The sequence below is a fragment of the Ostrinia nubilalis genome, chromosome 24, assembly GCF_963855985.1.
Source record: "Ostrinia nubilalis chromosome 24, ilOstNubi1.1, whole genome shotgun sequence".
Lineage (NCBI taxonomy): Eukaryota > Metazoa > Arthropoda > Insecta > Lepidoptera > Crambidae > Ostrinia > Ostrinia nubilalis.
The window spans coordinates 7,517,738-7,543,210 of record NC_087111.1 but is presented as its reverse complement, the minus strand read 5'-3'; the positions used below and the strand labels follow the sequence as shown (position 1 = coordinate 7,543,210).

The following is a 25,473-nucleotide window of genomic DNA, read 5'->3' as shown; positions in this document are numbered from 1 at the left end:
AAATACCTTGCACTTACAAGCGACTATTTCTAAACTCAGATCACTTATTTTTCGCACTCTGTACATTGTGTATTTACTAGGTATGTAAAGATGTAAATGAAACCACAGAAATGATTGAAAACGTTTGTATTAAACCTTAACATAAATTGTTCTTTTATAAATTCACAACAGAATACTGATCTTCACAAACGTACAGCAGCCTTGTTTCACATCTGTTTCACCTATAAAACCAGTCATGTGAACGACTGTTTTACATTTTGAGATCCTTCACTATGGAAAAAGCAAACCTAAAAGTTCTATTGAAGATGCAATGATTGACACAAGCGTATCTTTTGAAAATTCACAACGTTCTAATGTAATAGATAAATATGTAAAAAATAATATTCCAATTTATTATACTCTGATCATTCTAAGACAAACAACAAAAACTGTGGTAACATATTTTGAATCTTATTCCAATGTTATAAGCTACATGCATGTCGTTTAAAAGTAGTTATAATTTATGCCACAGGCGGCGCTTGTGTCAATCATCGCAAACACAACGGAACGCAAACTTGCGATAACTAATATCACAAATATCTCACGTTGTAGACTACATTTTTAATTAACATCATATAACAGATAAATACATACATAACAACAATAGAATATGTATACAGAACAATATTTCACATTGTGACAAAAACTGTACATTGAATTTGTTGTGTAACAAATATTTATGTAATTCGGCTGTCAAACAGCATAAATTCGAATAAATAATAACAAATATTCAATAATATCTTTGTTAAAATTAGTCTACAACGTCGAAATTGGAAATAATAAGCAAAAAATAACATAAAAATAAGCGACAAGACATTTAAATCCTCCTACATTTTAATTTCATTAATTTAAAAGTGCCCATCTCTATTAATTGTGCAAGATAAACTCATTGAAATAAAAATTATAAATCAGTTTTGCATGTGACGTACATTTTATAGGTGAAAATCAAATAAAATGACAAAAAGGAATGTCATTTAGAGGGGCGAGTGGCGCCAAAACATATGAAGGCCTGTGCCACCTCTACAATAAATTAATATATTAAAAAGTTCTCAAAAAACCTTCCAAAATTTAAGTAGTTCTTGATGCAGAAATTTTGAGCACCCATCAAAAAATAAATGTTACAAGAATTGACTGCGACACTGGTATACAGACACATCTACGAGTATAACATACATATTTTATAATAAGTTAGTGTTCCCACTACCTTTTATGATAAGTAGATCTTTTATGTGTTTTGAATGCATTAATATCAATGCTGAGAACACTCCCAGGTATTAACGTGTTTAAAAACAATGATGTAACTTTAAAATTTATCAGATTCCGATCTTAATGATACTAAATGCTTTTGTGAATCATTAATAGATTCTTAAAAAGAAAAAACAATTCCATATCTCCACAAATAGTCCAGTCAATAAAGCATTATAGATGGAAAACTGTAGAACACAATTTCTGACTTCACGACTATTTAGACTAGTTAGGAGGTGAACATAGCAAAAGTCCCCGTCCTTAGCCCTTGAGCCGGCGGGGAGAGGGGGGTTTAAAGGTGCCACTTTTCGGTTTTTCGCTTAATCCTCGGAAACTATGCGTCCTAGTGACATGACTACTATGAACCAAAAAAAGCATATTCAATTTGCTACAGGTGAGATAGTCAACTTTTTTGATAAATTGTATAGTTTTCGCGGCATCTGCTCTAGAAGGTCTGTAATATTGGAAATTTTATTTTTGTCTTACATGTTCTTATCAGGAGAAAATCGACTAAATCAACATTGAGCAATCATTCTAGACATGCGGGAGCATGTTAAGCCTAGTTCCAGGGAGGGGACTGCACCGTGCGTATATTTAGACGAACCACTTTGAGCCACTATTGACTCCTCATCACTCAAAAACTACTGTGCATTAACACTTCAAATTTGGCTCATGTGTTGAGACTTGCAAGATATACATCAGCTTCAAATTTCATAAATATGCCTCAAACGGTTCTTTAGGTATTGACGTCCAAAAATCTGGCAGTGTATAAAATGCTTTTAAAATTGTAAAATGCCAAAAAAACTTTGATTTTCTTTTTTATGGTCTCAAAGGTGCGTTTTTACCAGTGTCAAATGGGCCACGATGGAGTTTGAAGTCTATTCTTCATTTTCTTATTTAACGATGACACAACTTGGCTGTTATAATGTAACATGCTGAGTTTTAAACTAAATTCTATAAGTTTGAAGTGGCTTACTATGATACTATCTCCTAAACGAATGGACCGATTTTGATGCGGTTTAAAGTTAAACAATAGAGTGGTTTTATAAGTTTGACGTGGCTTACTACGGTATTATGTCTCCTAAACGAATGGACCAATTTTGATGCGGTTTAAAACTTTAAAGTTACACCATCGTTTCGCCTGGGCTATCGACAAGTTTATCGACTCTAGGCAGCACTATTTGAGGTTGCCATCAATGGTTGTGATGCCGTCGGGCTGGCCGACTTCATATACGGGTGTGACGGGGTCTTCCACGATTTTTTTGTGTCGATTTCTTCGGGCGACAATGCTGGAAAATACATAAATGATTAGGAAAAACGTATTGGTGTTGGACGTTGATATCGATGTAGAAATGACCAGGCAAAGAAATGTGCATGTTTCAGAAATATATTTTATAATTAGTAAGTGAGATTATCATAATTTCGTTGCGGGTCCAATGACAGTTTAACTTTCCCCTGGGACAAACTTGACCTTCACTGGTTGTGTTTTTATTGGCGGTCAAGCTGTATATCCTGGCTGCACAGGAGTTGTAGCACTGGGAACGAGAGGTGGGAATAGTCCCGTTTATTATAATAAATTGGAGAAAACAATTTTTCTAAGAGTCAGTTTAAATTAGCTTTAGATTTGACACTTTCTGCCTCTACATTTATTCATTCGTCACTTTACTGATCTTATTCGAGTAATAACTGGAGTAATTCGAAAGTGACTTAAAAACCTAGTTTATATTAACTTACTTTAAAATAATTTTAAGACCCTGGTCATTTCTTAATAGATTTAATTGAGTGTACAGAAGTAGAAGTGTATTTGTATTGTATGCCTCAGATCATTGAAACAAGTGAGACTTGTAAAGGGTTGTCTAGAATCTGATATATGAAAATAAATTAAGACTGATAAAGTATAATGCCACGTGATTTGGTCCACGTACCTATATGTTTGTATAATGCCCGTTTTCACCATCAATCCCTAATTTTTAATTGACCCCTATGAAAAGAAAATTCCTGTTATGTGTTATCATAGAGGTCACTTAAAAATTAGGGATTGATGATGAAAACGGGCATAAGACTTTCAAAGAAGCCGACTTATGTTCATACAAATATTACACATAGACGTACCTTCTTGGCAATTGATATGTAGAGACTAAATGTAGAGATAAGAAAAAAATATGTATAGGAAAATACCATAATTAATTATCTGAGTCACATAAACTCGAAAGATAAGATTATAGAAAATACGAGTTAGTGTAGCAAATTATTTTATAACTCATGAAGAAACAATTTATCAAATACTTATAAAATTAACATTAGAATTTTATTCCGATTTAATTAAATTTTAACTACTTTTACTAAGCTATATCTAAATTAATAAAAGTTGTTAAATAATATTTATTTAAATTGACATTAACATCTAGACAATTCTTTACGGATTTATACGAAGCACGATGTATAATTTCAGCGAGAAGAGTAAATAAATAAATAAAATAGTAAAGAAGTAAAAAAATAGAAGAAAAAGACAGAAGAAAGGAACAAGTGAAATAAGATTGTATTCTACTGAAATTATTCAATACACCTTTAACACAAGAAGAAATACATACATGCATTATTTTAATAACAAATACATACTACTAATTTGACAGCACATACCCAGTGATGAAATAAAGCCAAAAACATAACCCAGCATACATAAAATACATCGACAGTGTACATAAGAACATATTATTTCCCACTTGTTTCTCCCTGAGACATTCGTGTCTCGTGCGTAGTTTAAAATTATCGCATGTCACATCAGAAAGTAGAGTCAGCGTCAAATAGTTTGTGAGACTCAAAGTGGCCAATAAGTTGACATTATTTTATTCAATTGTAACAAAGACGTGTTGCGAACTTTTTGGCTACTTTGGGTGTCACGAACTATTTGAGGCTGACTGTACATAGTAGAAGTTATGTGTTTGTGTGGTTAAAAAACAATCGTCAAATGAATTCGAAACAAAGACCCAGTGTAATAGACTAATAGGTCTAAAGCCCGGTCTATGAGCACGTAGAATTTTGTCCAATGACCCCAAGCTACCCATCCTTATCGCTCGCGCGTAATTATGTTGCTGTCGCGCTCGCACACTCACTGCGGGCGCCCGTCGCACAGTCGCGACAGCAATATAATTACGCGCGAGCGATAAGGATGGGTAGCTTGGGGTCATTGGTCAAAATTCTACGTGCTCACAGACCAGACTATAGCGCTTATTTGAGTCATTGCCTGAGGTATGGGACCGGCAAGGGAGGGTGTTTTTGTGACAGTCAAACGTCAGCGAGACGTCAGCGAGCGTAGTGTGAGCTACCTCAAACGCATACGATACCGACAGCGTTAAAAAATATATGAAGATTTTAGTTCTTGACACTTTTTTATGCAGTCAATATCGAATGCGTTTGACGTAAACTCACAGCACGCCCCCAGATCTCCTTCAGATTTGTACGCTCTGTCACAACATAATTTATGTCATTGTCACTCCTCCCGAGTCGCTCCCATACCTCAGGCTAGTACCAAAGTAAATACAAATGAGTAGGTCATCTTCATAGAAACGCACCGAGCGCGGTTTGTATGTGAGCGCGCCAATACGTATGCGGCACGCACGCACACACATTGACAAAATGTAGCGTGGTTAGATGGGTGTTGCGCGCAAACCGCGCTCGGTGCGTTTCTATGAAGATAACCTACTCATTTGTATTTACTCTGCTAGTATAGACTTATTTAAGGGCTATACCTATACTTTACGTTGACGACCTACTATTAAATTTTGAAGTAACATGTCGATAATTTTACCCTATATCCAAAAACCGATAGTGCAAGCGTCCCCATTTTACCACAACCCGAACTTTTTACAAAACAGACGTACCTCCCATACTATGACGACAATCGAATGTGTATGATGTTCGACACGTAATGTTTATATGAAAATAAAAAAAAAACAACATAAACAAACTTTTTTCAATCGATGTTGGTGTATGGGCCCGATTTCAAGACAATCTAAATACATATAACTCAAAGGTGACTGACTGACTGACATAGTGATCTATCAACGCACAGCCCAAACCACTAGACGGATCGGGCTGAAATTTGGCATGCAGGTGTTATGACGTAAGCATCCGCTAAGAAAGGATTTTACGAAACTCCACCCCTAAGGGTGTAAAACGGGATCCGCGCGTACGAAGTCGCGGGCGGCTGCAATTTTTTTATAAAAAGTGTAAAAGTGCTTTTTAAAAGCTTATTGTAACAATATTTTGACTTTTATGAGCAGTTCTGTTGGTGTGTACCTCTTTCAAAGTACCTAAGTCAGTGTAGTAAGAACTTGACCTTCACTGGTCGGGTTTTTATTGGCGGTCAAGCTGTAGATCCTGGCTACACAGGAGTTGCAGCGCGCGGTGGGAACGAGAGGTGGGAATAGTCCCATAGTAATTGAATAACAAACAGAATACGTTGCGCATTTCATTCTTTAATGTAGTTTTTATTTTGTGTAAATCTTGAAATTGGGCCCAACGATAACTCATTTATTACAGATTCTATTTTTTTTCATGTTTTGTGTTGATTGTGCCTCAATTTGAAATTGATAAACCCCTTAAACATTTTCCCAATTTTAATTTTGAATTACCCATTTGTGTTTTTGTACTTAAAATAAATGAAAACCCATGTTTTAAAACAATTTAAGTCCACTGTTACGCTTGTAGACAAAGACGGCACAAATTAAAATCCCCAACGAAACAATTTAATCATGTAATTAATTACGTAAACTTAAGATTCCAATATTTATTTTCTTTATCCCTTACTTAAAAAATGTATAAGGTTGCTGAATTATTCAAAATAGTCTTAAAATTCTGGTTTAAAAATATAATCACCACAATGAAAAATAAAATAAACTAGATTTAAAAATATCTTAGTCTCAAATTTTTTATGATAGCATAGCGTTTGGAATTGGATCTTTATTAGATCATCTTTGATACCAAAAACAAACGCTTAAGTTTTCCAAGGCATTTTTTTATTATAAAACGAAACTCAAAATTCGATTCTAACTCAAGTCAATCATCATCATCATTTCAGCCATAGGACGTCCACTGCTGAAAATGCCTCCCCCAATGATTTCCACAACGGCCGGTTGGTGGCGGCCTGCATCCAGCACCTTCCCGCTACCTTTATGAGGTCATCGGTCCACCTTGTGGGTGGACGTCTTACGCTGCGCTTTCCGGTACGTTCCGTACTCAAATATACTTGAATATAATTTGTTAAAATGTAACTTTATTACACGGCCTTATAATTCAGCAACCTCATACTCGCCAAACGTTTACTAGAGCGCACACAAGCGAACACAGGTAGTACGTACCAGCCCTTGATCTTCTGGTAGATAAGGATCGCCGTCATTGGGATCGGCGTCATAATGGCCGCGGATACTGGAATCACTGTAAACGAATAAAATTGAGTATAAATATGCGTTCATATTATTAAGTGACAGTCAGAAATTGAATTTCTTATCGGTAAATCAAGTTGATTGACGCCTGAAATGTTTTGTAAAGAATCTAAGAATCGAACAGTTGGAATAGGACCACTCCCACTTTTTCCGTGGATGTCTTAAAAGGCAAGCAACTAAGGCTCGGTTCAAATTGAATGATATTGACAAAATGAAATCTGATTGGTTCTTCAAAACATTTCTACGTTCCGCCTTGGTGGAAACCGGGCCTAAGGCTTCGCAAACTGGTCATCACAAAAATCGGCCCTCCTACGTTTTACAGGAAAACTCGTTTCTACTGACACAATCATGGTGCCCCAACAATATTGGTGTTATTTGAAAGCCCAATAAATATCCTTAAAGAAAAACACATTTAATTTCTTAATAAACGATTAACATTAACGCGATATACAATAAATGTGACTTGAAAAAAGACCTCACTCTGGGCTCACCTCTGGGATCAATTAGACCAATTTTATGGTTATAAAACCAAATAATGATCTCACGTGTCCTCTTTAACAGATGGATAGCGATTAATCCCAACTTAACAGTTTTATAGCCATAAAAGTTGGCTCAAGCGTAACTACCTATTTTTTGAAGATGTGACTCTGGGTTCTTCTACAGACATATTTTTTAAAGAAAGAAAGAAAAAATATTTATTTGGTTTTTGGGGTAAAAACCTTTCCTTTAATGAAATGAAGTTTAGAACTAGGTTTTTAAATGGTGCCAATATTGGTGGGAAGTGGGGATGCATACGTTTGAAAGTGCTTGTCGCGGGAGGGTCGATTTTTGTGATGACCAGTGTATTTGGTCAGTTTGTAGGGTCCTCAATTAAGAAGAGTATGATCTCTAGTTGCCTACCTGTAGTGATGTCCGCCTCGGGCTAGCTCAGAGCATAGCGCAGCAGGAAGATGGCGATGCCTGTATTCTGGATGCCAGTCTCGATGGAAATGCGAGCGCGTCGCTGGTTCAAATCCCGCGGAGTACACACTGTATAATACCTCTACTCACCTTTTCTTCATCATCATCATCATTTCAGCCACAGGACGTCCACTGCTGAACATAGGCCTCCCCCAATGACTTCCACATCGCACGGTTGGTAGCGGCCTGCATCCAGCGCCTTCCCTTAAAGGTTACTTAAACCTTTGTTTTGTCACGTGTCATCCGTTGCGGGTCCAACGACAGTTTAACTATCCCCCGGGACAAACTTGACCTTCACTGGTTGGGTTTTTATTGGCGGTCGAGCTGTAGATCCTGGCTACACAGGAGTTGCAGTGGTGGGAATAGGCCTGTGGGATATGATGCTCAACCACAATAAGGAAGTTAGATGTTAGTGCTTCCTTCCGAGCGGGTGTTGTGCTCGGGGACCAAGGTCCAATTTACACCATCTCGGTGTGTCTATATATATTTGGCAGGATATAAAACTCCGTCACCGCGATGCAGGTTTGTATGAGCGGCGGAGTGTGCCATAGTGTAGTAGTGACAGCGCCATCTGTTGGTACACAGTTTGTAGTGGCGTATCGTCGGTGTCGCCACAGGCCCGTATTTGCTCACCTGTAGTGATCTCCGCTATAGTATAAAATAGATCTCTAGATAGTTGCCTACCTGTAGTGATGTCCGCTTCGGGCTGACTCAGCGCATAGCGCAGCAGGAAGATGGCGATGCCTGTGTTCTAGATGTCGGTACTGTATTAAGCTGGAGGTTGCGGGTTCGATCCCCGTGTGGTATAAAAACATGAACTAAACAAACATGATCGCGTTAATCCCTTAGTGGCTTTTGCGAAATCCACGAAAATAAATTGGAGTGGTTTTATTTTACTGGCGGAACTACACGGCACTATGCGATCATTACACCTCCCAACCCGTTTAGCCAGCGTGAGGAGAGAGAGATTGCGCTCCAGCAATGGAGACTAAATGACCTGATGATGATCTCCAGTCTATAGTCTGGTCCGTGAGCACGTAGAATTCTGTCCAATGATCCCTAGCTACCCATCCTTATCGCTCGCGCGTAATTATGTTGCTATCGCGCTCGCACACTCACTGCGGGTGCCAGTCGCATAGTCACGACAGCAATATAATTACGCGCGGGCGATAAGGATGGGTCACATTTCTGGTCTCAGAAATGTGACCACCTGTGACAAGGACGGGCTCAATAAATCATGAAATTCGTGTGACGTACTTTATGGATGGCCCCTTAGATCTATAGTATAGAATATTTTTCTAGATAGCTGCCTACCTGTAGTGATGTCTGCCTCGGGCTGGCTCAGCGCATAGCGCAGCAGGAAGATGGCGATGCCTGTGTTTTGGATGCCGGTCTCGATGGAAATGGCGAGTGCGTCCTTATGCGGCCGCTTGAAGATCCGCGCGAGCGCGTAGCCGAACATATAGCCGAGCCACGGGATTCCCATGCCCGCTACTACTATCTGTTGATTGTTGAAGGAAGGAATATGTTACGGAATAAAAGAACACACAATATATGGTAATTAAAATTTTCTTAGCGATTAGAATCGCTTCTCAAACTAAATTTTAAATAAACAACTTAAATGGATCTGCCTAAGGCGCGAATCGAACCCACGAACTTTCGCTTGTCGGGCGACTGCTCTTCCATCCGAGCTACTTAGACACTGGATGAACACGAATGTATGATTCGTTCAGAGACCAAAATCTCTGTGAAATTGAGAAAAAACAACTACAACGTTTTGCGACTGTTGTAAGTATACGATTTTATGCTTGCCTTGAATGCGCGCCACAATACAATCTTATCGAAGCATTTCATCGATTTTAGACCATATTAGTAGATAACGAGTTTATGTTATGTAAGATACGCCTCCTAGGCCGAATGGTTCTTTTGAAAAGTTCACGAGGCGTTGTGGCAATGACAAAAAGCCATAACGCGTTCTAAGCACTAGTTTTTGTAACGTATTATAACTTGCTGGCCGGTTCTCCAGACGGTTTTCCATCCAATTCTTTTTAATATTTGTACATGCAATTTTAAAGTGTTGCAAAGTTAATAAATAATCTACGTCTGCATTAAAAAAAATATTACATCAATTAATTATTATAAAAAACACCATCTTTTATTCTCAATGAAGCAAAAACAACTAACCTGCCAAGTGAAAAGCTGGAATATATACAGGTTCGTCACAATAGCGAACACGATGATAAATATCAGCAGCGTGCTTGAGAATCCCTTTAATATCTTGACCATAAACGCTGCGATCTTAGGTGTGAAACGCTGCATGGCCAGACCGATGCTCATAGGCACCAGGAGGCCTACCACGAACGTTATCACGTTGGTGTATGGCACCCCGATGTTGGCATTCGCGAATACCACTTGCCCGAGAGAGAAGATCCAGAGTGGCATGAAACCTGGGCAAGAAAAGAGGGAATAGAAAATGTATCGCACATTGGAATAAATAAACATCTGATGAGTTGCACCACTTCGTTTAGGCGCGATTGGTCCAATTCGCAATTGGTCCAATCGAGAAAAAAATACATATTCGCGATTAGTCCAAATCGCTATTGGTCCAATTCGCGATTGGGCCAATTCGTAATTGGTCCAACATAAAAGGTTATCCAAAATGAAAAAAATAAAGAGGTCATACAACTTTTACTAATTATGCAGAAAATAGCGAATTGGTCCAATCGCGAACTGGACTAATCGCGCCTAAACGGCACCACTTGCATCACCTTATAATAACCGTAACAATAACCGGTGTTTTTTGTATGGAGTATGAGAGATTTTTGACGTTTGTCAAAAGTTAAAGTAAGATGGTGCAACGCAGTCTAAATATACTTGGAAATTTTACACTGCGCCTCGTACAGTACCAAACATTACAGAACCAAATGTGTCTGAGTTTGTTGCGGTGTTATTCTCAACATTTGTCGAATTGCCTCAAAGAACTAGGACAAAAATATCGCCCACCTATGGGCATGTCTGGGCCTTCCCCGTGGGAATTTAGAGAAGGTGATAAGAACCGACATAGCCCGAAGAATCGTCAAACTTAATGGTAGTGGGCGGGGCATATCACGGACCGAATGACGTAGTTTGGGCACATCTCCTACTGGATGGACCGACGATCTGGTGAAGGTCACGGGCGAAGCACCCGGTCGGGACCGGTCGTTACGGAAATCATTTGGGAAGGCATTTGTCCAAGAGTGGACGTCATTCGGCTGAAACGAATTAAACAACGAAGACTCACCGAAAGAGAATATAGTGGATATCGACGTCATAGCGAGCAGATTCAGATTTCCGCCCAATATAAAGGTTCAGAGGTGGAATGAGGATCATTTCGATTTTTAGCTGTGAATGCAGATTTATAGGGCTAAGAAATCCTTAACACACAGTCCAAAAATTTTTGTTCTACGACAAAAATTGACGAAGTTATGGCCAAATTACTAAAAAAGTTCACTGACCGCCCGGCGCGGGGACGATGACGTCACTATATCCGATCCGAACGCTGCCGGCGTACTGCGTGGATAGAAAATATTTTTATCTAGCCAAACTGTCAGTTTTAGAGAAAAACTTGTAATGACATTTATTCATCAGAATAAAGTAAGCTATCGATAGGTAATTTTTAAAAATAGAAGTTGTGAAAAATAACGCAAAAAATCCACACGCTCATACGATTCAATGGAACGCAGAGACGCGATTGGGGTCTCCGCGATGGTATATTTGGCGATTTATTCAAATAAAGTGTTCATAAGTGTTGTTAGAGTCATATCTTCTTCCAAGTAAAATATAAAAATGTATATGTATTAATTTATTTACTTCTAACAATAAGGTATAGCTGAGGCAGATACACTCTGCCTAGGCTACAAGACATTGCTATGAAGATCATTTCGATGTACACGCAATACCTACCTGTTATTTAGTTTTTCTGAGTTAAACCTACGTACCTACCTATCTATGCGCCGTTCCCATGGGCGGGCCAGCTGCTGCAGGAAAGGACAGCTGCTCCCTCCTAGAAATCTATTTAATCTTAGCCTAGAAGCTGGGTATGACTCCCCCGCCCCCCTCCTCTCCCCAGGTCATAAGCTGGGCATGACTTCCCCCTCGGCCAGAAGTTGTATGATTTACCCCCCCCCCCCCGGCCCGAAACTGGGTATGACTTGACCCCTCCCCCTCCCCCCAGGCCAGAAGCTGGGTAAGGCTTGCCCCTCCCCCCAGGCCATAAGCATAAGCTGGATATGACTCCCCTTCGGCCAGAAACTGGGTATGACACCCCCCCCATGCCAGAAATGCCAGAAACTGGGTATGACTTGACCCCCCCCCCCCTCTCCGGGTAAGGGTAGCCCCTCCCCCTAGCCCATAAGCATAAGCTGGGTATGACTCCCCCTCAGCCAGAAGCTGGGTATTACATACCCCCCCCCCCCCAGGCCAGAAACTGGGTATGACTTGCCTCTCCCCCCCTCCCACCAAGGCCAGAAGCTGGGTAAGGCTTGCCCCTCCCCCCAGGCTATAAGCTGGGTATGACTTATCCCCCCCCCCCAGGCCAGAAACTGGGTATTAGCATCAAATTATGTATTATTATGTTCAATACAAACAATCATTAAAAGTTACACTCACCCCAACCGCGTCTCCGCATTGCATCGAATCCTATGAAAATGTGGTTTTTGGACATAGCGATACTTATTTTTCACAATTTTTATTTTTAAAAATTACTGGTCGATAGGTTACTTTATTTTGATGAATAAATGTCATTAAAAGTTTTTTTCTAAAACTGATAGTTTAGCTGGAAAAAAATATTTTCCATCCCAATAGTACGCCGGCTGCGCTCGATTCGGATATAATGACGTCACGCGGCCCTGCGTACGTTGACTTTTAGCGGCAAAAACGGCCTATGTTTATTAATTCAAAAAGATATATCTTTCTTATGTCTTAAAGATTAACGTAGATACTAGTTTTATTGAATTTTCTACAACAGTACTGATCCTCATTGTGTAAAGCAGTGGTTCCCAAACTTATTTAGTCTACTGCCCACTTTGAGAATAAATTATTTTTTAGCGCCTCCCATTTTTGTAGTCAAGAGTCGAGCTCAGTCGATGTCCAAGAGTCCTCCTAGTAGATGACGCCTCCCAAGCCTCTACACAACGTCCCGATTTTTTTTCTGGGTCTCTTAAGGGGGCGTTATCGCCCACTTTGCACCAATCGCTATCATTTGACAGTTCATAACGTACGATTATTCTGTCAAACGATTGCTTTACACAATTCCACCTCAGGATGTTGGAATGCGTCGTCATGAACATTCCTAAGTGAAGCGTGACGTAGTCTGGGAACACGTGTTGCCCCAAACACTCACCGAAGGAGAATATAGTAGATATAGACGTCATAGCGAGCGACAGGTTAAAGTTCCCAGTGGACGTCATTTGGCTAAAACGTAAGAATTAAAGAATGAAGACTCACCGAAGGAGAAGATGGTGGATATAGACGTCATAGCGAGCGACAGATTCAGGTTCCCGCCCAAAATAAAAGTCCAGATGTTGGAGGCACCACCGCCGGGAGCCACTCCCGTCATGAACATTCCCAAGTGAAGCGCCGCATTGTCGGGGAAGATCAGGAAGCCGAGACCGAACGTCATCTGGAAATGAAATGTCAATATTTAATTTTGGCCAAGATTTAGCACTTAAAACTGCAGTCTTCACTAGAGTCAAAGAGTGATATCAATGTGTCTTGTTGTAAAATCCATACGCCCTTAACAAATATGTACATGTTAAGTTTGAAGTGAAATACAGTGTTCTCATGTTAAGTGAAATGTTACAACTTAAGTGAAAAAGTGGATTGAGAAAAAAAATCTTATAACTTATAAATCTGTAAACGTTAACTTTATGTGGTTTGCACATTAATGATATCTCCCCCTTTCCCTTTTAGTAAAGGTGGTGGCACTTTACAGATACATTTCCCGGACTTCTTAAGAGAAGTTGAAAGAATACGATCGCTATTAAACACTAATATACTAACTCACCAAAGGCATAAAAATGAACTGTCCGACCATCCCAATGACGGGTCCTATGGGCTTCTTCAGCACCTCTTTAACTGTGGGCCAGTGCATCGCGCAGCCGAAGTTTATGAAGATAAGGGACACCTGACAACAAATAATACGTCATTAAAATACAGTTAAGTACAGCTGCGTGGTTCCAGCAAAGTAGAATAGGACCAACCCCACTTTTTCCGGGGATATCATAAGAATATGCAAACATCAGACCTCAGAGTCTAGTGAGTAGGCTAAATCTAATCCTCCATTAGCCTCTGGTAAATTAGAGGCGGTTGTCCTTCAGAAGTGTCAGTAGTGACTAAATTAACAGATAATCATAATGAAAGTATAGTTAGTTAATACCACAAATTAATTTACAGTATTGTATATGAGCTGACGAAATGCGATTTTCCAATTTATTTGTGCAATGAATGGTAAACCTCCCCTCCTTTTAGGCCTGCCCAAACCGTCTATCCATCGTGTGGAGTGTAGGCCAAATGATCCTTTAGCCTCTGGTAAACGGATTGTCGTTCTCACACAAGGAAACGGTCAAAGACTTCATTCTTGAGACACTGCTTTACAAACACTGCTGGATAATAAATAGAAACTTACAAAGAGAGCAATACTGGCAGTGAAGATGGTGTCAATGACGCGTTCTGGGCGCGTCACAATGACGGACACTGTCTCGTTGGCGGCGGAGATTTCGCCGTTGCGTGCCGCACGGATGCCTATGTTTGTCCTCCCTGGTACAGTAAGAGGAAACTTACAAAGAGGGCAATGCTGGCAGTGAAGATGGTGTCAATGACGCGTTCTGGGCGCGTCACAATGACGGACACAGTCTCGTTGGCGGCGGAGATTTCGCCGTTGCGTGCCGCACGGATGCCTATGTTTGTCCTCCCTGTAATAGAAATAGAAAAACTTTATTGATACAGTGAGTACATAGGGGTCGGAGTGGTCAACTCTGTGTATGTTTTTATATTATTTTTCTTGCATGAGTATGAGAGAGTATGAGTTACTTTGCTATTAGTTTATTTTAGTTAAGTACGCAGTGTTTTGTTTGTCTGCTATTTACGACAAAACAAGTTCTGTGCAAGCATAAATCGTTAATCTTGTTTTTTTTTCTTGTTATCTCTTATGTCAAATAAAGTTTTTATTATTAAAACATGCGTGCTTTTTTTTTAAGCTCTTGGCCTGTATCTCACCTGATGGTAAGTGACGTTTAGGCCGAAGGTGGAAGCGAGCTTCACCCGGAATCCTCAACCACGGAGGAACTGGCTATCTTACTTCTAACAAAACTGCCGGAACACAACAATGCTGTTAACATTGTTGTTATGGCGACATACTTAGGTAAGATGGTGGTAGCTAGCCAGGCGGACTTAGATCAAGCCCTACCACCAACCAAACCGAACAGAAAAATCTGCTCCCACTGGGAATCGAACCCGGGACCTTTGCGTCTGAAGCAGGTGGTCTTACCACTAGACCACAGAGGCGTTTAAGAGCTTTACCTAAGAATTCTCCATATATCCGTATCTTCCCGTGCCATTCGCCGTTGTCTGCGTCCTCCTGCGTCAGTTTGCTCGTCGAGTTTATCTCCGCGAACGATATGCCCGCGTTCTCTGTTGTCACGAGTATTTCGTCGTTCTCCAGCAGACCGACACCTGGAAATTCATTGTATTAAAATTAATTATCATAGAAATAGAAAAAACTTAATTAAGTTAGTAAATTGATGAGGTACAGAAAACTAAAATAATGGCAGTTAATACTGTGCCAACAGGCTTTCGCTCAGCATTTATCTTGACATGTTTGAAAGGGCAAAGATTCTAAGATTATTTATTTACTGAGACCAGGTAATACAGTAGATGTTAAAATAGATATAGCGCAGCTTATTTCACTGTGGCATATCAAGAAGCTGGTCTTCCGCGGACGCTCTTGTTTTTGGCATTGCATTGCACACTCTTTTGAGGAGATACCGTCTTGAATTTAAATAATTTCATCAATCAGGTAATTTTTCATCTCCTGCAGTGGAGCTCGACTCTATTTACCAGAAGCAAATGGAGGATTTGGCCTACGCTCCCTACGATGGCCAGAGAGGTTGGGGAGGCATTCACCTTTGACCCTTAAAAAGGCCTTAGGCCTAATTTCCACCTTTCGTTCCCAGCGCTGCAACTCTTGTATAGCCAGGATTTACAGCTATTTGTCCCTTAGTTAGTCACCATCAATTTATAAGTACAATTTATTGTACAACCTATAGGGACATAAAATAATTCTCATTCTGTTTTGTATGTACATTTTCTATTACAGTTACGTACTTGACAACAACTAGCTTTGTATAGAAAAGTGATGTTACAGAAAATGCGTATTTGTTTAGGTGCCAATCATGTATGCAGACCAGTTTAGCGATTGGATCCAAAACGAACTTATCATTTTCTTACACGTCTCGCCTAGTAAGTTTTGAATTATATTTACATAACATTATCATATATTTAATAAATATTTACGATATAACGACTAGATTGTAAAGACAGGCGGCTTCTAATCTGTAGATTGGGAAGAGTATGAGCATTGAAAGAGGCCTATTTCGCATATTGATTGTGGAGATCTGCTATAGTTGCTGACACAGCACCCACGTTGGGTCAAGCGTCAGCAAATACGAAAAAAAGCAGCAGAGTCACACAGACTTAGATCATGATCATGACGTTAATTTCTTCGCATTAAGGTTCGACTTCCCTCCAGTGCAAAACGAACTCTGATTTGAACACTGCTAAGATTGCTGGCAGTTGCTGACACAGCACCCAAGCGGGCAGAGCGTCAGCAACTAAAAAATACTGTTAGAATTTACCTTTAACAGTGACGTTGACATCCTCGTACAAGTTCATGTGAATCATAGTGGAATCTGGTTTGAACACCGCAAAGATCGCTAACAGTTGCTGACACAGCACCCAAAGCGGGCAGAGCGTCAGCAACTAAATAACACTGATAGAACGTACCCTTAACAGTGACGTTGACATCCTCGTACAAGTTCATGTGAATCATGGCAGAGTCTGGATTGGACACAGCAGAGATCGCTGGCAGTTGCTGACAAAACACCCACAGCGTCAGCAACTAAATAATACTGTTAGAACGTACCCTTAACAGTGACGTTGACATCCTCGTACAAGTTCATGTGGATCATGGCGGAGTCTGGATTGAACACCGCCGATATCTGAGGTAGTTGCTGACACAGCACCCACAGCGGACAGATAGCCAGAAGGTACAGCAGCACAAGGTGAAGCGGCCATATTGGACACATGATGCCGCTTTTTTAATTACTGGAATAGAAACAAAAGGAATGGTTAGAAAAGGGATGTTTCCTGGGTAAAAAAGCAAGTATGAATTAGTCGTCAGTTAACCTATCAAAAAATACTCGACACGTCACTATTTTAAAGTAATGAAAATTGAGAGAGACAAAGCGCGCCAAAGTTCAAATGAAGAGGCTCGTGACGTCGTGGCGTGGTTAAAAGTGTAGCACGGTGTGACGTCACGCGGAACTTCATCGTACCATAACTTCGTATTTACTTGTCTGATTGACAAACAAAAATACGTCATATCCTATTGGATAAAAATATTGGACGACTAAAAGTTTTTTTAGGAAACTAGCCTATTTCGATTTGTAGTCAAAACGTATATCAAGAAAAGACTAGCCTTGTGGTTTGGAAAACTGTGTATATCAATTGGTTCAATAACGTGATATTACACTGATAATAAGACATATTAGACATAGACATAAAAGTCTGCGATAAAAATATTTGCAAACTCCCGATTAGAGAGAGATAAGATATTTATGTTGAATTAATTACTGATAAATAGGATTTACTGTTTTAAATATTTGATTAAAGTGAAAGAATAATTAAAAATAATTAAAATTATCAGGTGTAGCACACGTGATTGCATTCACAATGTGCAAGTGCAACGAGTTTATAAACAACATGTTTATAAGAAAATTGTTATCTACAACTTGTATTTAATAGTTCTCCACAGTCAGTTAGATATACAGGGTGGAAACGATAAGTGATCTCACTCGACTATTTCTAAACTACACAAGATATCGAAAAACTGGTTACTGACCCTTAAAGTGCTTCACAAGATCTATCCAACGGTATCAATAATAGGTTTCAAAATAAACTGGATCTATCCGAAAATTCAATGTTTTCAGCCCACGACCTTCCGCTTGCCGGGCGACTGCTTTTCCAACTGAGGCAGTTCGATTTTTTCAAGTTATTTATAATTCTTAAATCATGTTTTAAGTAAATAGTTTTATTGTATTGTTATTTCATTAGTATGAGGCATGAGTTACAGTAAATAATACACTTATTAGTTGAACATGTTAACGAGTGTGTTCAAATAAATTAACTATGAATGAATTTGCATGTAAAGTAAGTATTATGTAAAATTAATTGTATAGTAGGTAAGTTTTAGAGGAAGAAGACATCATCAATCATCATCAAAAAGTACAGTTTATTGCCAAAATAATGTTAATTGAGAAAATGAACTGATATTTCTCATAAATAATGCATCACGTAACACACAACCTTTTTATCCACATTCAATCATCATTAATTTTTAATTACACTCCTTAAATGTTAAATTATAAGATAAAACCTTAAAAAGATCCTTAGTAACAGTGAAACTGAGTCGATAATACACAAAAACTAAGGCAGGATATCAATGAACCGAATAATAACCGCACACATAACCAATATGAAAAGGGAAAACAACACTTGAAGAAACTCACACGATGCTGTTAGAAAACGTATAGCACATGCGTCCACGCCGAATGCTGGTTAACTACTACACATATACTTGTAAACCAACGTATTATAAACGATTGACTACATTATTGTTTATCTTATCACTGAATTCGGAAACTATATCGTACTAAGCTATCGAAAAGTCATAAAACTGCGCACGAATAGGCAGGCAACCCGTGACTGTGGTCTCGTGGGGCTGGTCACGTAATTGATAAGGATTACTTAATTAGTACAGGTAATCAATATCACGGTACATAGGCACCGTTTGCGGATTTTGGGGGCTTCATAAGCCTTTAGCCTAGGCGCAGACCACCGATTTTTAGTTGGCCGATAGTTGGGTCGGGCTGTTAATCAGTATGGGCATGTATGGAAGTGCGCACATTACACCGATTGATTCTTCATACAAATTAGAATCGGGCTCAATTATCTATCGACCGACTAAAAATCGGTGATCTGCGCATAGGCTTAAGTGGCCCCTTTGAAAACAAATTCCTGTTGTGTTACCATAGGGGTTACCTAAAAATTAGGGATTGATAGTTAAAACGGGCATTGGGCCCTTATGTTATGTGAGTTTTCTGTAAATTATGTAATTAGATAACATGTAACGTGTTTATCGCCTGAGATATTGGTCTGCAGGTGGTTCAGGCAAAAGAAGAGTGCATTTAAAACGTGTGTCTCAAAACTGCTGATGATAAAAAAAAACATTGATAAACTTCATTCATAAGCTCAGTTTATTATTGTTTTTTTAATATCTTTACAGACAATAACTTGTTTAACAATAGCCCTACTAAACTAGGTAATGTTTGAGGACAATGCTGAGAAGAAGCAGGACAAGAAACAGTGTCACTATTGTCAGCTACGAGTTTAATTTTTAGTTAGTGTTTGTACAGGTAGGCTAGGTTCAAATACATGAACTGAATAGACCATTAATGGTTTTCCTAGTACTATTCATACAATAGGGACTCTAGTAATGACATACTGAGCTACTAGTTGCACCACAGAAAAACTTGGAGAAGCTCAGGATATAAGCAACCGTCCAGCCCGGACCGTAAGTTTAGGGGGGCTAATTAAAACTCAGTAAAACTCATTTATTTCTGTAAGTAGGCTTTAAAAAAGCACTTTTACACGTCCCAGTATTAACCCTACCACTGCTTCAGGTCAATAAATGGGCCAGTGCTGAGAAGAAGCAGCGCAAGAAACTCAGACACTATTGTCAGCCTCTTTTTCAAAGGTTTACAGGTTTTCAAAATACATAGTTATAAATATTTATGCGAACTAGGCAGTTACGCATCCTAAACATTTTTATCTTTTAAATAATCACCGACTTTATAGTAGCCCTTTTTCATTAAAGTACTTTTAATATGTGCTTTGAATTTATGAATGGGTAGTTCTACAACAGTTTGTGGTAATTTATTAAATAATTTAATACATTTCCCCATAAATTCTACATAGGTAGGCATTCTACTTAGGTAGGGGCCAACATTCTATACTATTTCGCATTATCGTTTATTTTTGACTTTGACTTCACTTAGCTAAGAACCCCTTGATTCCACGGAGCCCTGGACTGTATCCCAAAAAGCCATAATATGGTAAATCCGGCCCTGATAAGCAAGCGAGATGGAGTGATGGAAGTACAGATAAGGATCGAGCTCAGAACTCAACAATGCATAATAATTTCCAAGTCATCATTTCCAATCTGTTTTGACAATTAATTTATTAGCAAGATATATTTTGACAGACACGTGTATCATGCCTCTTTAGCACGCATATCCTTATCATAATTATGTCACGTTCATCTAAACTACGATTATCCAGATACCTAGTCGAAGGACACTTTTTCGCGTGCATTTATTTTGTCAGCATTATTATTTTTGGCACTTGTAATATCGCATCGTAAGCATCAATATCAGGCCGCCACCAACCGGCCATTGTGGAAATCATTGGGGGAGGCCTATGTTCAGCAGTGGACGTCCTGTGGCTGAAATGATGATGAAGCGTCAATATCAATAGGTACAGCTTTAGTGCAAGTAAGTTCAACAAATACTTGGATTTATAGCAGTTTTGGTGATCTTACAACTTGGTTATTTTTTTCGTTCACTCAGTGAGTATATTTTATTCCTTGTCTCAAAATCTTTATCTTTAGGTAATTAACTTCAGTAATTCATTCAAGACTTAAATAGCCAATGAAAGATTACATTAGCATTAACTGATTAACTGGGTCAAGCACAGCTCCTCTCTCTTCTGCTCAAAGATAAATGTATTATTACATAAATGAAATCAATAAAAGCTTGATACAGCCATCAGCACTTCAGATTGTAAATTTTTTGTTGCAAAATATGTAGTATCATACAACTCCATCGTAGTACGGACGACGGCACGTCAACGTAACCACTGTGGGTTCTTGTGCAGTTGTAATAGGGGCGAGTTTGCAACAAAAATGGGTAACCTGATGTGCTGTCATGTGTACATATTCACAAACGATGCTATCTTAAGTGAAGCAGCAAATCGAACGCGCAGCGTTGAACAGAGCTCTGTGATTGGTTTGTATGTCCCTGTGCGTCAACGCGCACTATGAGACCTCATAGTAATGTTTGTGGATACGGGCGTAAAATGTTTATTATTTTTAGATGATGTTATAATGTAGATTGACCATTTTTAAAAGCATTACTTCTTGCACTATTTTAAAACGTTTTTGCGTCACAAAAAGTGACCCGACTCCGGGATCACAAGGAAATTATTCATTTCGCATAATTTCCTGTTTTGTTCGATAACAGAGGGTGCCGATTTGAAATTTAAATTATTAACACCGAGAAACAGAGTGGTATCGCGGTCATGCGCAACGGCTCGAGATATTTTTCCGTTAACCTTGTCTGGACTTTTACTGGAATACGCCTTTTTAAAGGTTAAGTTTTTACTCGCAAGTGAGAGGTAGGTAGCTAAAGTGTAACAGTTTTTTTTTATTTTAATAAATAATAAAAACCTCTCGTGGCGTCCTAGTAATTATTCCAAATTACAACGTATTTCTTAGTTTGGAAAAGTCCTGTTTTTTTTACAAAACTGTTTTTATTTCATTTATTTTTGTTACCTTTTGTGGTCTGTGATTTACCAATAGTTCAACTTTTTTTTATTTCTTTCAGTTTGGAAAATCCCAAAATTTCCCATAAATACTTATTATTTTTTATTTTATTTATTTTTATTTGTTTCCAGTTCTTTGAAGCACCTGAAGTGTTTATACAACACCAGTTATAACCGGAGATGAGTTATTTTCAGCGCATTGAGTGCGTCAAGGTTGGAGATGCAGTTAGTTATTCGTTGATTTTTACACTGCACAATAGCCCTTATTACTATGTAGTTAAGGGTTTAACAATAATCGTATTCGAATAACGTTTAATTTTACTAATTATGTAGATACCAATTTCATTCATTAGATAAGTAACCGTGAAACAAACTGAATATTTGTGTATTAACAACATAATATGTATTAAAATCATTAATTTACTTTAGATTCCTTTTTCTCCTGGTAACGCTATAGCTTGAGTACGGCTGGACGGATTTCTCTAATTCTTTTTGATGTGTTTGTTATTATCGGAAGAAGGTTCTTAGGAGGAAAAATATAGAAAAAATTGGGTAAACTTGACGTCCATCCGAGCTAAGATGCGCGCCGTGATAAGACTCTTATCGACGTCAAAATGTATTGAGAAAATCGATAAAATGGTGTGATAGCCGCTTATCGCGGCGCGCATCTTAGGCCTACAGATTAACTTTTCTTAGGACAATGTCTGTCGGGATAGCTAGTTTTAAATAAAACTGAAATTTAATGATGAAAAAAACATTTTCAGATAAATGAAATAACTGAATAATTTACTATAATAATATTTAGGAACCGCTCACTGATAACTGTTATCAACCCAATAAAGCTATTAGATACATAATACATAGATTGATACCCTTTAAGCAATCTTTAAAATTCTCACGTACAAGATTATTACATGTAATTAAATTACTGATAACGTACAGTTGATAACATATGAGTCTACACGTTTTTGTTGTAAACAAGCATTTATTACCACTGCATAGATGCTATTAGTGTTTAGCTTGATAAGCTGTCATTTGTACTGTACTTAAATAATGCCCGTTTTCACCATCAATCCCTAATTTTTATGTTACCCCTGTGAAAAACCAAATTCCTGAAGTGTTACCATAGAGGTCACTTAAAATCATCAATCCCTTTTTAAGTGACCCACCCCTCGTTCGTTCGTTTCAGCCGAAAGACGTCCACTGCTGGACAAAGGCCTCCCCCAAGGATTTCCACAAAGACCGGTCCTGCGCCGCTTGCATCCAAGTTCCTCCCGCGACCTTCACCAGATCGTCGGTCCACCTAGTGGGAGGCCTGCCCACGCTACGTCTTCCAGCTCGTGGTCGCCACTCAACCCTATGAAAACTAAATTCCTGTTATGTGTTACCATAGGGGTCACTTAAAAATTAGGGATTGATGGTGAAAACGGGAATAAACCTACTTAATCCTGTGAGTTGGCATATTATACCTAGTTGATCCTGATATGTATAGCAATAGGCAGCTATAATGTCACTAGTTCTGGAGTCTTCCAGCGATTTGGTCCACTTTTAGCTTGGCCCACGGGCCCTGTTGCCGGACGAAGAAAAAAATAAAAATCAATCCAGCGACTTGGCCTTGGACTAAGCTAAAAGTGGGTCGCTGGACAAACATTTTTTTTTAACTATGGAACTGGATTAAAATCACGTTTATAAGGAAGGTGTGCCTTTATGAAGGTCTCCTGCAGTACCTACATTGTCATCTTATATGGAAGCTGTTAGCGACATTGCTAAATAATCACGATGTACACGTGAGTGTGAACTTTGTAGTTGGATTTAGTGTTAATATTGATTGTAGACAGGATAAAGTGCTTAGCGCTTATTAGTTCTTATCAGATGATTTGTGACGTTTGATCAGTACTGAATAAGAATTACCGAGTTCCACTTCAGTGCTGGAAACTTCCAGACGTACCAGACGGCAGACGTCTCTCTAAGACTACGGACTTTAAGTCGGCCGATAGTTTGGTCGGATTCTAATTTGTATGAGGAATCAGACGATACCAAACCTGTGTAATGTGCGTACTTTCATAGATGTTAATCAAAAACAAAAAATCTGTAGTCCTCGGGGAGTCTGAAACTCCACTTATTCCGTGGATGTCTAAGGGACAAAATATGCGAACATCAAAGCCTCCTCAACCCATCTGGGTAATGTGAGGAGAGTTGGCCATAATCTTCTATTGCTTTTGGTGAAATGGAGGAGAGGTGTTCCAGCAGTGGAGACTAAACGACCTGATATAAATTCAGAGCTGATTAGGATTTGATCAAAAGTCAAAATATGAGTCAATCACGTAAGTGACGTAAGTATACTTAAAATATTTCGATTGTATTTACGTACAAATATCCTTCCAAAAGACACAGTCACGCACTTCATTCATTGGATTGGAAGGTAATGAGTAATGATAACAATATGAAGGTGTCTCAATTTAGATTCATCCATCACCTTCAAGGTAAAGTAAACGGTGGAATTTTGTGCGTAAATAGAATTATTAAGTTTCCATGCTTTTAGGGCAAGTTAAGACGTTACTTGGTTTTATTGAAGTATCTACCTCTGTTAGACATCTATTCATAAGTCTCAACACTCTCAACCCTCGACACCAGCCGGAATAGGATGCGCGTCGTGATATACTCTTATCGACGTCAAAATGTATGGGCGAATCGATAAAATGGCGATGGCGTGATAATCGCTTATCGCGGCGCTCATCTTAGGCCTACTGGACCAAGTTTAAGCCTATGGTCTCCTATAAACGCCGCGTCACTATGTAGGTACTGTTGTGGTATCTTTCAGGCGTTGACGTCGGTGTATGGACGTCGAAGGAACGTATGACGCTGCCATCGTACGCCGCGTATATCGCTTGATAGGAGACCGTAGCCTCAGATTGATCGAAGAAGTTGAATCACACGACGCACACCATTAATTAATCACCAAGCCTATTTAAAAAGTTGTTTAACGAAAGGCAGCGTCAAGGGCAATGTATAAAAGGTTAATATAATGACTTGGATGAATAAAATGACATACTCGCAGTTATCAAGAGTAAAACAAGCTTAGCAACAGATATAAACAAAATATTGTATAGAAAAATGGTGATAATAATATTCCTTCTGCCGCAGTCGGGTAAAAAACCAATAGCATCTTTATATCGTTGCAACAGGAGCTATTTTGAAACAAAATAGACAGTCTGCTGTGCTGTTGACTGTTGTACTTCAGTCCATAGCTGACCTTTAAATTATAAACAAATGAAGGTTGCAAAACTCCATCTATCATTTTGCATTGCAACAATATTAATAGCGTTAGGAGTTATAAAGGACATTGAGATGAGAAGTTCTAATAGAACCGTAGCGTATTTTAGCAGTCAGTTTTTGTCTTTATTTAGTAAGATAACATAATTCAGTTGATAAAATTTGCTCCACATGGTATCGAAGCGGAGATGTGTTCAGAGATAAGAATTTATACTACGTAGGTGTTTGATATGCATGCAAATTATTTACAGTTATTGCCCGAAAACCACAATAAAACGCTGATTATATCATAATTTCTGGGCCATTAGGAAACTAGCCGCTTGTAATCAAAATACAAAAATCTAGGTATACTAATATTATCCCAACTAATATTATAAATGCGAAAGTAATATATTATAAATGCGAAAGTAACTCTGTCTGTCTCGCTTTCACGCCTAAACCACTGAACCGATTTTTATGAAATTTGGCATAGATATAGTTTGAGTCCCGGGAAAGGACATAGGATAGTTTTTGTCCCGGTTTTTGAAACAGGAACGCGCGCGATAAAGTTTTTCTGTGACTGACGGGCAAAGTCGCGGGCGGAAAGCTAGTACATTAA

At 38.8% G+C, this 25,473-nt stretch overlaps 1 protein-coding gene across 6 annotated transcripts in view; it reads right to left on the bottom strand.

The window, feature by feature from the left end:
- Positions 1–111: 111 nt before the first annotated feature.
- Positions 112–25,473, bottom strand: part of LOC135083736 (P3 protein-like) — a 40,050-nt gene continuing 14,688 nt past the window's right edge. For 2 of the 6 annotated variants that reach the window (XM_063978466.1, XM_063978465.1), the window contains exons 2-10: positions 16,867–17,048; positions 15,246–15,398; positions 14,508–14,638; positions 13,732–13,851; positions 13,173–13,347; positions 9,873–10,135; positions 9,003–9,189; positions 6,645–6,720; positions 112–2,573 (exon numbers count right to left, since the gene is read on the bottom strand). In XM_063978466.1, the coding sequence (XP_063834536.1) occupies positions 2,462–2,573; positions 6,645–6,720; positions 9,003–9,189; positions 9,873–10,135; positions 13,173–13,347; positions 13,732–13,851; positions 14,508–14,638; positions 15,246–15,398; positions 16,867–17,029 (1,380 nt within the window). In that variant the 5' untranslated portion in view covers positions 17,030–17,048 and the 3' untranslated portion in view covers positions 112–2,461. Of the gene's footprint in view, positions 2,574–6,644; positions 6,721–9,002; positions 9,190–9,872; positions 10,136–13,172; positions 13,348–13,731; positions 13,852–14,507; positions 14,639–15,245; positions 15,399–16,579; positions 16,645–16,727; positions 16,792–16,866; positions 17,049–18,450; positions 18,472–18,511; positions 18,617–25,473 lie in introns of those variants that run through there. The other 4 variants (XM_063978464.1, XM_063978467.1, XM_063978470.1 and 1 more) reach the window with 4 other exon arrangements.